The 12,844-nt window shown below is 41.0% G+C and overlaps 2 protein-coding genes across 5 annotated transcripts in view; one reads left to right on the forward strand and one right to left on the reverse strand.

Moving 5' to 3' along the window:
- The window catches only part of kif1ab (kinesin family member 1Ab), a 34,131-nt gene that overhangs the window by 20,681 nt on the left and 606 nt on the right, over positions 1-12,844 (reverse strand). For 3 of the 4 annotated variants that reach the window (XM_028594439.1, XM_028594438.1, XM_028594436.1), the window contains exons 2-7: positions 11,789-11,981; positions 11,486-11,599; positions 6,176-11,118; positions 4,774-4,936; positions 437-510; positions 99-278 (exon numbers count right to left, since the gene is read on the reverse strand). In XM_028594439.1, the coding sequence (XP_028450240.1) occupies positions 99-278; positions 437-510; positions 4,774-4,879 (360 nt within the window). In that variant the 5' untranslated portion in view covers positions 4,880-4,936; positions 6,176-11,118; positions 11,486-11,599; positions 11,789-11,981. The other variant, XM_028594437.1, reaches the window with a different exon arrangement.
- On the forward strand, positions 8,735-12,722 carry LOC114566090 (serine--pyruvate aminotransferase). Its single transcript, XM_028594440.1, has 11 exons — positions 8,735-9,191; positions 9,683-9,875; positions 10,017-10,081; positions 10,244-10,344; positions 10,443-10,513; positions 10,596-10,680; positions 10,789-10,887; positions 11,082-11,151; positions 11,512-11,607; positions 11,828-11,956; positions 12,362-12,722. The coding sequence occupies exons 1-11, from the start codon at positions 8,919-8,921 to the stop codon at positions 12,467-12,469; spliced, it is 1,290 nt and encodes a 429-aa protein (XP_028450241.1). The 5' UTR covers positions 8,735-8,918; the 3' UTR covers positions 12,470-12,722.

The raw sequence follows: 12,844 nt of genomic DNA on the forward strand, positions 1-12,844 counted from the left end.
ACAAAGAAGAGTCACTGTTGCATCTTTGATTTTCTTTTATTTTCACAATGATTGAAGAGAATTGTTTATGTATTGGTCAGAACTGTATTCTGTATTACCAGAGGTATGATTCCTTGCTGGTCCTTTTCCTGTCGCCCCATCATGGTGTAGCTTTTGCCCGCTCCCGTCTGGCCGTATGCAAATATGCACACGTTGTAGCCTTCAAAGGCATGGAGCAGCATCTCCTCTCCGATGTCCTTGTATACTTGGACCTGGGATGCATAGTTGATGTCCTCAGGCTGCAGAGAGAGAGAAGAGCAGCATGAGATTTAATACTTTCATTTCAATCAATATTTTTTATCAATTATAAATGACTTGTTCTAGGGCAAATCATGTTTTTCCATCTGACTAGTAGTACGTGTATTTAAAACTGATGCAGTGATGCAGTGAAACTCACCGTGGTGTGTGACCAGTAAGAATAGTCAAAGTTGAAACTCTTGTTTTCTTTCGGCTGTTTGGGATTCAGGATGGCTAAAATAAAACACAATAGAGGCATCAGAAACCGAGTCACTCTAATTACTTGCATATTCCTTCATTGAAAACATTTCAATTCTTTCTGATTATGAAACTACATATTTGAATGCAATACTCTCTCTCTCACTCTCTCTCTCTCTCTCGTCAGAACTTCACAGAGCCTTCACCATCTCCTAACACACATATTTATTTAATCTTTTTAAACCAAAAATGTTTTGTAATTTTCCATCATGATCACTTTGATCCAGCTGTGTCTTGTCATCTTGATTATTGACAGTTTGTCTTGATTGTTTTGTTGCATGATTGTTAGAAAAAGAAGCGCTGTTTCCAGAACAGGTGACACAAATACTAAAACGGTTGTCATTTGCATATCAACAAATGCTCCAAAAGGTGTCATGTTCTCAAAACTCTTAATACAATATCATCACACATTCTGGTGTCTAAAAAGAAAACACAGTAACAGTGTCTCTTCACTGGGAACAAGATTGAGAATATTGTGAGCCGAAGGCTCTCATCTGAAATCTGCGTTCAGTGTCTAAACAACACAGTTGGCAGAAATGCATCAAAGCAATGGAAAAAGAGAGTGTTTTTCTCTTTTATGTGCTTATTTCTAAATAAATTGACTTCATATAATCTGCTATACTGTGATCTCAACGTCTCTTATTCAATTCCCAGCTGGGATGTTTGTTTCATGTCGTTCCCCCTCTCTCTTGCCCTTGTTCCCGGTCACCTCTTTACTTTCCATCTCCAAATAACAGCAGAAAATGCGTATATACACAATCAGTTATGCATTGCCACATTGTTATTAAAACATGTACTGCTATTTGTCTATAAGTAACCCATCTTCTACATTATAATGTGAATTATTGGTACCAGCATATAATGTGTCAAAAATCCTCATTAACAGCGAGATCAAAATACTTTGAAATTATTTCACCTCTAACTAAAGAGAAAGAAAAGACACATGCCGTTCAGAGAGGCCTTACTATATTACAGTTAATATCAATAGCAGCAGTTTAAAATGCACCACTCATCCTTTTTAAAGAGGTGATGTGCACCTAGAATATGAAACAAGAACTGGGCAGGAGCAGATGCTCTTTCGGCTGTAAACTGAATCCACTGCATCGCCCCTTGTGGACATTCAATATAGCAGCAAATATACAGTACATCCTGCTGAAACGTAGCCTGACAAGCCAGACCCACATCAAGATGTTGGGTCTGGGAACACACCATTGGCAGGGCTCAATCCGAGGGGCGGGATAAACGGTTGTCTTTCAAATTCCCTCTGCTCGCAATAGGAAAGCGCTACAACCAACCAGAGCAACGAAGAAGGTAGCAGAGCTAGTTGATAGATTAAACGTTTGCCGTATCTGGTCGGCTAAACTCCAAACACATCTTCCTTTTTTAAGAATGATTTCAGTGCCGTTCTTTGTTCTTTTCTCAAAGAAAAGCTTAACTCCAAGTCTTCCAGAGTCGTTTGCCAGCAGCAGCAGCCATAAGCCCGCCCACCGACTCCATACACAATCTGATTGGCCCGGCCAGAGTTTGGTTTTTTCCAGCTCCCTAGCCAACTGGAGAGTTGCTAGACGACCCTGGCTGCAAATTACATTTGCTGCCGCTAGGGTGCGTCTAGATTTCTGGGCTAACTGAACCGTGCACTCAGCTAGAAACAACAGTGTGAGCATCCATCTATTAGCCATACCGCCGTATCCTTTAGAGGGTCTTGGGGCAGTGTGGCCACAACGCAGAAGAATATAAGAGGACAATTGTGAGCACATTCAGAGTCAGTAAAGTTAATGAGTTTAAATAATGCATGTTTGAAATCTGTGGCTCTAATGAGGTCATTAAAAACACCGACAGGCACAACAGGCTGACGTACTCCCTCTTTCACACAAACACACACACACACACACACTTCCATCAGCTGACCCTGCGTCTGGGCTCAACTAGAACAAGGAGGTCTTTTTGGTCCCTGCAGCTCGTATGATGAGAGAGGAAAGCTGCAACGGTCAAAGCATCCTATACACACTGACAGGCTGTAGGCCTGACTGAAGCTTTTGTTTCCCTCTCTGGCTGCCATGATGCTGCATGCCTGCCTGCTGCCCACCCTCGTGTCGCTGCAGGGCAAAGCTGCCTACCAGACAAATAACTGAGGTGAAATGCTAAACTTGGCTCAATGTAGGTCACAGGAATATGTTCAAAACAGCAGCAGGACGTCGCTGCATTTCTGGGTGCCACTCTCTAAAGCCATGACTTTAAAAGATACATGACCTATGTAAAGACAGAACGGTATCAAAGAAAAAAAGGGACTATAATATTCTATAAAAAAAAGGGAAGGCACATCACTGCAGTATTTTATGGTACTGCATGTCTCCATAATTTTGTTGCTGCAGAGCAAAGTTAAAATAAAAGTTGGTGCATATTAGGCCTGCACGATTCGGGGAAAAATATGAATCACGATTTTTTAGCTTAGTATTGATATCATGATTCTCTGCCACCATTTTTTTTTATCACAAAGTGTAATGTTTATTGTACACATGAACCATGAAAAAAAAAAAAAAAAATGGCAGTACCAAACACCAAATTTATTTTTGGCACCTATAGCACATTGCGCAATAAATAAAGAAAATAAAGTACATACTGGCCATTTAAGTACAGTAGGCTACCAAAAATAGTGACATATAACACACTGAACTAAATATGGCCCAGATGCATATCTTTACATAATTAAAACATGTTAATGCCAATGTCAAATGCTTTCAATAAATTAATTGGAGAAAAAAAAAAATAATTCAAAGTCATTTAAAAATTAAATCGCGAACAGGGGTGAATCGAGATCGCGATTTTACAACGATTTATCGCGCAAGCCTATTGCATATGTGTTGCTATCAGTCCACTAAACCCTGAGACAATGTGATTTTTTAAAGACAAAACATTCTGCTTTGAATGATCATTTATGTCTGATATAGATTTACATAATATCTTAACAGGTCGACTGCTGGATACAAGCTGTCTCCTTCTTCATCGCTAAGTCCATTCTCACTGAGTCTCAAGTTTCAACATCAAACTTGTGCAAGTTGCGCATTGAAATGCGACTGGCTTGCAAACTAGTTGTGACATGTACGTCCAGCTTGTACGTACATGTCTTTACAGCTGAAACTAACAGTCAGTTAATCAATTAGTCGATTCACAGGGAATTAAGCTGCAACTATTTGGATAAGCGATAAATCGTTTCAGTCTTTATTTCTATCAAAAATACCAAATATTTGCCGCTTCTTTAAATGAGGCTTTGCTACTATCCTTTGTTTTATATAACAGTAAGTGGAATATATTTGGGTTTTGGACTGATGGTACAGATACAAAAAGCAGTCTGAAGACTGGAAATTATAATGACAGTTTTACACTATTTTCTGACTTGACCAAACCATGAATCGACTAACTGATAAAATAATCAGCAGATTTAATTGATAATGTAAGTAATAATTGGGCTGCAGCCCTACATGTGTTAAAGTCAGGTTTAAGGTGAGAACAGAGAAACGTTTCCCCTTCAGTAGATGAATGTGAAAACAGCCTTCTGGTGTCAAACTCTGCATGTACGTCATCTGCACAGCGAAGCACAAACATCCAAGTGACAAATAAGCAAAACTGTGGTCGTCTGGCTTCCCCCTAGCGCCTGTGAGCGGAAAAACCACCCTTGCAACTTTGCATAGATATATGGCAACTTTGGGCCAGCGAGGCACCAATTGCTTTAGGCACTGCACACATACACACCGCTACACAGCCCCATCCAGGAACCGGCTAGCAAGAACAAGGTAGCGATGGAGTTTTTCACACTATCGTCATGGCTGAGCCAGCAAAAAAGAAGCAGAAAGCTAGGAAAGCATTGTCGGAGGAACAGAGAAAGAGGAAACGGCAGACTGACCGAGCAAGTTTTTACACAGTGTTGCCAAATATCTATTCCGAAGCTGTAGGGGGAGCTCTATAGAGAAACCTGCGAGAAAAAAGCGAAGAAATTGCCAAAACTGCATAGAGCCCCTTTAACCAAAATAGGAGAAATATAAAAAATATTTATTGAAATTTTACTGAGGAAAGTTACCGTCTGAAATGTACTTATTTTGCTCCCATTCCAGTTAAATCAACGCAGGTCGTGCAAGAACCACATTATTGCACCTCTCAACACAATGTAAACATTGAAGTCCACATCCATCAGATTTAATAGAACTCCAAATACACTAAAAATGACTTAAAATGTATACTCACTGGTGGTGTTTCCTGACATCTGAATGATGCACTTGCTGTCCTTCCCCATCTCTCTGGAGTTGAAGGGTCGGACCCTCACAGCCACCTTCACTGAAGCCGTCGCCATGTTGCAGGATGGTGTGTAGCAGGAGAGCTGAAGATCTGTGTGACACACACCTGGCACCTGCACAGGTAGATGATGAGAGGGATTTAATACCACTGCATGTAGAGACGTGTAGGATACAGACAAACCTGTCAGATGATAAGAGGGGCTTTTGTATTGCACCATGCATTTCATTACACCCTTAATATGGATAAATACCAAGAAGTACAGAATTAAAAAATTATGATTTCAATCATCCATGGTCTGTTGTTGTTGTTATTATTGTTAAATATTGAGGACAGGGCCTTGTTAGCCAAACCAAACATAAGACACATTCTCAATTTCCAGGCCCTGAGCCCTGTGTTTGAGACACACAGCACCTGAAACACGCTGACTAAATGGCTGGGACATTATTTGGCAGGAAGATCAGCAGCATCCCTGCTATTCAACAGTAAAATGGCTGCTTATTCTTCGGGCATCATCCCCTGGCCTCATCTATCACAGGCTGAAGGCCTTGTGATGAAACTGTATCTCCTCATTGCTACTCCCCAAAGAAAATAACGTTCCTAAATGTCTAAAATTAGCTGTGGTGATTTTCCACAGCATCTGTACAATAATTAGCCTTTTACTACTGTTGTTTTTCGTTGAAACCCTTAATGATAGCTTTTAGATTGTATTTTTTATTTTTTTTCTCTGTTAAGACCAGACCATTTAGGGTGGTTTTCAAACGGTATTATTGCTTCAAGGCGGCGCCACGCACATCTATCTTCTCTGCCTTAATCGATGAAGAAAAACAATTCCTCCTGAACATCTTTATAATACGGCATTTCAATGTGGCTACAAGATAAATGCGAGGATGACACGCATTCTCAGAAAGGAATTGCGGTAAAGATTTATAAGCCATGTCAATATTGTCTCCTCCATCTTGCTTTGCCTGCCGCACCTCAAAGACGGGCCGCGTAAACATAAACGGCACAGACACCAAATCAGACCAAACACTGCGTCAGAAAGGAGTTCAGTAGCATCATGAGAGCTTTATGACATTCACAGCTTTCATGAGCCCATGCGTTTAAATGATTCGGGGTGTCTTTTTTTTTATTCTATTTTTTTAAGGTATATTCGTGGAGTATTTTCTTCTAAAGCCAATTGTTGACAGTAGGGGAATCAAACATCAAACGTCCTGACGCAGCGTTTTTATTTATCACCTCGCATCTACAATGGGCCTCGAAATCGCCAACACATAAACTACTGTCCCTCACCCAGGCGTGACACCCGTTAGTAGGCTACCGTGGAAAACGTCACCGAGGAGCCATTTCTTACCTCAGCAATTCAGACTCGACGACCGCGGAGTGGTGAATCCTCTGCCCATTCAAAACAGCGCCCGGATCCTCCGGTGCCTCCTTCTTGAATCTCCTCGGCAGTGTGTGTATGTTTCGTTTTTCTCTGTGACTTTGGTCAGCCTACAGCATCCTTTTCCTTGGCGCATCCATACATGGAGAATCCGCTGGGGAAGGAGTCAGCCTCAGCCTCAGCAGCAGCACCGCAGGGTGTTGAACGCAGCGGTGAGAAACAGGATGAGGGAGGAGCGAGGGCCGGGTGGATAAACAGGAGGCTGGCCCGCCGTCAGTCTGTCCGTCAGTCAGTCTGAAACTAGGGAAAATGGCGGCGCTGCTGTGCCAGGGATGCTGGGAGGTGGTGATGACATCAGCAGCAGCATCATCATCAGCATCATCAGCAGCAACGAGGCACGGCCATGCAGCACAGGCACACAGCAGAGGGGGAATAGAGGCACGGGGATGGACCATGATAAACCTATTACAGAGACAAATATGGCTGGAAATAGGAGGCGAAAGGTTTTTAACTGGAAGTTAAAACATGGAAGTGTAAATGTCAAAACAAGTGAGCTCTGTAAGTCTGAGATGCATCGTCTATCTTTTTAAAACAGCAAAAAAGTCCAAATCTAGGTCCATTTTCTCACTTGTTCTGGAGATTTAAGCTTTCCATTACTCAGTTACTCTGGTTTCAGACTAACTGTCCCAACAGGGATCCAAAAGTATAATAATATGAAAGTATAATATCAGCTAAGGCAGGTCCTGCATTAGGCCTATTCATATTTTTTTGTGTCAAAATCTAGTTTTATTATTTTTGTTGTGATTTTGCTCACATAATGCATAATCCTTAATAAAATAACAACAAGGGGATAAGTGGACCTTCAGCTATTTTTAGTAGTAAAAGTAGTAAAGTAGTTTCAGCCGAGCCCCCCACATTCTGCTTTTGTTAAGTTGAAGGAGCTGATGGGAGTAGGCCTACACTGAGTTCAATCCAACAATGTGATTGTTTACTTGAGAAAACTGACTGGTTAAGTTTCATCAAAATCTAGCATCTTAATCCATACAGAGTGCCCATTTCTAAAGCATAGTGAAAACATGTGGAACGTTATGCGGTTACTAATAAGTAGACTTTCAAATAACCTACTATATTTGGTGTGTAATATAAGAAAGCAATATATCTATGAAAACCTGGATGTTATAGCCCTAATTCATCCACTTTCATTCTTATTTACATGTCAGAAAAAAGGCCATGGCCTTGTGGGCCTACATAGCATCCCATTTTGAACTGAATGTTGTAACAGCTTTATATTGCACCCTGTGGATAAACTTTTTTTTACATGCCCCTCTCTTTCGGTCTATCCCTCTCCAGCTCCTCCTCCTACTCTGTTTGGGTAAATTTTGAGTGTTCAGTCTAGTGCAAAGGCCAGTAAGAGGATAACACAGGGTCCCAATTATTTACCAGTGGTGTAATTATTTACCCAGCCAGACGCAGAGAGGGGCACCTTCTGGTGATCCTGCTAGCTGTGACACAACAGTTAGAGTTACAGAGTGCATATTCCACACAAATCCAACCAAAGTCTGAGAGATAAATGTGTTTTTTACCCCACACTTGTACACAGATCAAATCTAACCTGACCTCTCTCAGCTGGATCTCAGACACAATTTGCATTTCTAAACAACTGAAGTTGAATAACTTTCTATTCTACCTAACTATCCTGTGTGGGTAAAAACTTTTGAGCCCATTGTGTGACATTTCATTTTGTAGAATGGAGACAAGAAAAACATCTGAAACAAGAAAGCACAACAAACAGAACAAAGTCTGAAATTACCATAAATGCTTACTTTACACTTTGCATGTATGATGCTTATGTACACTAGACAATGAGATTGAGGCATTTTCTGTGGTGTTTGTAGTGTGTGTATTGGTGGTTGGTTGGGTGTTGTGTGTGTGTGTGTGTGTGTGTGTGTGTGTGTGTGTGTGTGTGTGTGTGTGTGTGTGTGTGTGTGTGCCGCCCCTTCAACCTCTGAGAGAGCAGATTGGCTCTCTGAGAGGAGACTCCTCTTTACAAACGCAATGCTGCTGTAACTGAATGCTCAAACAAAATCAACAAACCACTTGCAAACTGACATGAACCGGTTCTAAGCTGCCAAGTGGACATCCTCCCTTTTCTACAAGTGTCAGGTTATTTGGATCTAGACCAGGAATGAGACACAAAAAAATAGTTCTGGTGGCTCCAAACTGTAACAAAATAACACATGCATTGATGAGTCTTTGTGACTGACGAGAATTTTCTTAAATTTAAATTTCTTAAAAACACTGACACTTGAAGCTTGGACACTGATGATAAAATCATTTCATGTCATGATTTTTATTGTATATTTCCTTAAAGTCTCCTCCAAACAGGGGGAAGGCTTTGACATCCACCTGTTCAGAAGCTATTTGAGTATTTTCTAATTTTGAAAGTTTCAAACGTTTAAAACCTTGAAATGCAAAATATTTGCATAAGTTAACCATAAATCTGCAATATATAACACTTTTTTTTTTTGTGCCTCGTTTTGCCAACTCTAAAGGTCACAAGCTGTAAGGGGAGGCACACCGCCCCTGGCCAAAAGGTCAAAGACCTGTTTGTTTTATATCTTCACCTAAAACTCACCGTCACAATCAGTCTCTCCGTCTGTCAGTGGTGATAACACTCGGTGCAGGCTTCTCGGGAACCAAAACACCAGCTGTGATGCAGCGGGCTTTGTTTAGCCGGAGCGCGCTGCTCGCCCAGCCGGTAGCAGCGGCCGTCGACAGTCTTCTGGCCGCGAGGAGCGCGCCTCTGCTGCAGCGCCTGGACCGCTCCATTTCCTCCGCCACCATCCCGCCGCCAACATGCATTCTCCGGCCGCTGGAAGCTCCACTGCGTTACCTGTTTGGACCTGGACCCTCAAACGTTCCTCCACGTATTTTAGCCGCACAGGGCAGGCCGATAATTGGTCACATGCATCCAGAAATGTTTGAGGTAAACGCTTTGTTTTAAACTCAAATAGACTGATATTAGTCTATATATACAATTATAATTACTTGGAAATAAGCATGTTTACAAAAATACAAAACTTTAGTACAATTTGGAGGCGCAGTTGCATTTTGTCTTCTGGCTAATCTCAGTCTAGTAAGTTTAGAATAGTATTGTTAACTTGTAAGTGTTAACTGTGGTATAATTCATTTTGGTAGAGTAGCCTAAAATTGTTTGAAAATTATTTTTCCACCACTGAGGTGTGGGTTTTATTGGACTAAATTCAACTTAAACATTTGTGATACACCAGTTATCCATGTTAAAACTCAATACAAGTTCAACTTTGTTTTAGATTTAATCATAAACAGACCAATATAAAAATATTTGCATTTGCATCAATAGTTTGTGCGGAATTACGCATAGGCCACGTATATATGGTAACAATAGCTGACAAACTAGGCTATAAAGTGGTTTGACGTTTTTATTGTATTTCTCAGATCATGAATGACATCAAGAGAGGGATCCAGTACATCTTTCAGACAGATAACAACATGACTATAGCTATGAGTGGCTCCGGGCACGCGGCCATGGAGTGCGCGGTGTTCAATACGGTGGAGCCCGGAGAGAGCGTGCTCGTTGCCATTAACGGAATCTGGGGAGAGCGCGTTGCAGAAATTGCAGAAAGAATGGGTACGTCTTTACGCACGGTTTTACGCACGCATCCAACGAAAATAAACTACTACATTTACACTGATTGTGTATTATATTATCATGCCATTAATCTATATGTCTGTCTGTCTGTCTGTCTCAAATGTTTTTTTTTATCTTTAGGTGCCAATGTACATAGAATGGTAAAAACACCTGGAGGATATTTCAGCAATAAGGAAATTGAACAGGTAGGCAGTTCATACCTTACTAAATCTACATCAAAAACAAATAAAAAATATGGTCAGTCCAAATGTCTGAACTATTATGACATGACTGAGAAATATAATCATCTACACAGTCAGTAACAAGAACACATATCTGATTAAACTCTATTGTATGTCTTTCTATAGGCTGTAGAAAAACACAAGCCTGTCCTGTTTTTCCTCACACATGGAGAGTCTTCCGCTGGCCTCTGTCATCCAGTAGACGGCATTGGAGACATCTGCAGAAAGTGAGCCTCCTAAAGTATCTGCCTCAAGCACTTCGTACAAAACGGTTTCATACAATTACCAAATACAATGTCATCTTCCTCACTGTTCTCTCCCACAGACATAACTGCCTCTTCCTTGTTGACACAGTCGCATCTCTTGGTGCAGCACCAATTTTTATGGACAAGCAAAGTAAGACGATTAATGAATAACGATGGCTACCTGCTACCATGTGCTTGCGTGTGGTATAATCTGCCTCTCATTGTGCTCCTAGATATTGACATCCTGTACACTGGCTCTCAGAAGGCTCTGAATGCACCTCCTGGCACAGCACCTATCTCCTTTAATGACAGAGCATGGTGAGTAGGGACTGTGCATGTTTTCATATACAAGTCCTAAATTGTTACAACCGCATACAAAAATCAGACCAAGCAATCATCTCTTTGTCTCTTTATTACCCCTCACAGCCACAAGATGTTTAACAGGAAAACAAAACCTGTATCCTACCTCTTTGATATGACTCATTTGTCCAACTACTGGGGTTGTGATGGCCAACCAGCCAGAGTGTAAGTCCATTACAGCCAACTGATTTCATCCTCTCTCTTCATACCACCTTAATCTCGCTTAAACTCTGTTAGAACTAGACTAAAAAACATTAGATGTTTAAATTCTTGGCTATTATTATTCAAGCTTTGGAAAAGAAAGAAATTGATGGATGTCATTGTGCTGGATATTTAATCATGCTTGCTCTGGGTTTTAGATACCACCACACTGGTCCAGTGTCTGGATTCTTCGCCCTGAGAGAGAGTCTGGCAGTTATTGCTGAGAAGGTCGGGGATAATTTCACAACTTTTTCTAGATACTTTACTGAAAGACATTTACAACTTCTAGAGTAACAATTCAATTATTTACATTAACATTTGTCAAAACCTTCCTAATACAACTGGTACATAATGTGGGCCGTGCTGGGGGCACACTCTTGATTTTGTTTTGGCTCCATTTATGCCAATCACTTTTACTGTCAGCAATATGGCAACGTCTTTGTTCAAAACACCATTGAATCGCGAGGAAGTGTTGAAAATGAAACATAGCTCTCTGAGTTTGCCTCTATAATAGTGTAGTAGTTTTGAGTGGGCACAGCCAACATCTAACTTTCTCACTTACCTCCATCGATCTTTGTCTCCCTCTAGGGGCTGGAGGAGTCCTGGAAGAAACACAAGGAGGTGGCAGCCTACCTATACAGAGGACTGGAGGACTTGGGCCTCAAGCTCTTCATCCCTGAACGGGTGAGACAGACATAAAACAAAACAACATGCTTGGTGTTTTGTGCACAAGGACAACAAAGAGATTATCTACAAGAGACACAACACAATGGATAAACACTAGAAGAATATATATATATATATATATATATTACAGTATGTAGCCCTGTATATACAGGACTGTTTGTGTTGCACTACAACTGACCAGAGTTATTGTGTTGCCCTGTTATGACATGTCCTGCAGGAGTTGAGGCTCCCCTCCGTCACCACCATTGCCATTCCGGACGGCTACAACTGGAAGGAGTTGCTGGCCTATATCATGAAAAACCATCAGATGGAGATGACTGGAGGCCTAGGCCCTTCCATCGGCATGGTGGGTTGCTGCTGGTATTACAGCCCTGTACAGTGGAGAAACATATGCCTTTAACATTTTGGTCATCAGCTATTATAGATGTGACCATCAGTCTCAGCATTTTAGCAGCAGAGGGTGATGTTTTCAAAAGAGAATTATTACTATTAATTATAATATTGATATATTAATAAAATAAACCCTTAACAAATGGAGCTAGTCCTGGATAGAATAATGTGTTTCTATAAGAAATAATAGCCAACTTCATTCCCACTATAGCAATTCACATAAATTAACTAATTAAACCAGACATCCAATTTCAACCGTTACAGCAAGAGCAACATCATCACTTTGATAGTTACAGCTTTCTGAATCATGCTGTTACGTCACGGCAGGCTCTGATGCACTGTCTACCTCTCTTTTCACTAGGTGATGAGGATCGGATTGATGGGATACAACTGCGAGAAGATTAATGCAGACATGGCACTACATGCCCTGGCGGATGCTCTCAAGAACTGCAAAAAGAGCAAGGCTTAAGACACCTGATTCCCTGCCCACCCACCCTGTACTTATTCATTAGGAAATAAAAAGTAAACACTCAGTGACCCCCAACATGCGGACCCCTGGAACAGTACATAAAGTTCAGGAATCTTTCTGTGATTTTATAAAACCTATAACGCCATGTGCCTTTCTTGTATAAGTAGGACAGTTTTGAAATACAGGAGCAGATATTGTTATATGGTCCATGCTAAGTGCACTGAAATATGTCAATAAAGTGTGCTTTAATTTATCAAACACTTCTTCTGCCTCAATGTGTGATAACAGTAAAGGATTTCAGAAATAGCTCCAAAAGTCTATAGGTTTGCTTGAAGTTCCGAACTACATTACCCAAGATTCCCTACTGTGAGTGGC

Source organism: Perca flavescens, chromosome 12 (genome assembly GCF_004354835.1).
Source record: "Perca flavescens isolate YP-PL-M2 chromosome 12, PFLA_1.0, whole genome shotgun sequence".
Classification (NCBI taxonomy): domain Eukaryota; kingdom Metazoa; phylum Chordata; class Actinopteri; order Perciformes; family Percidae; genus Perca; species Perca flavescens.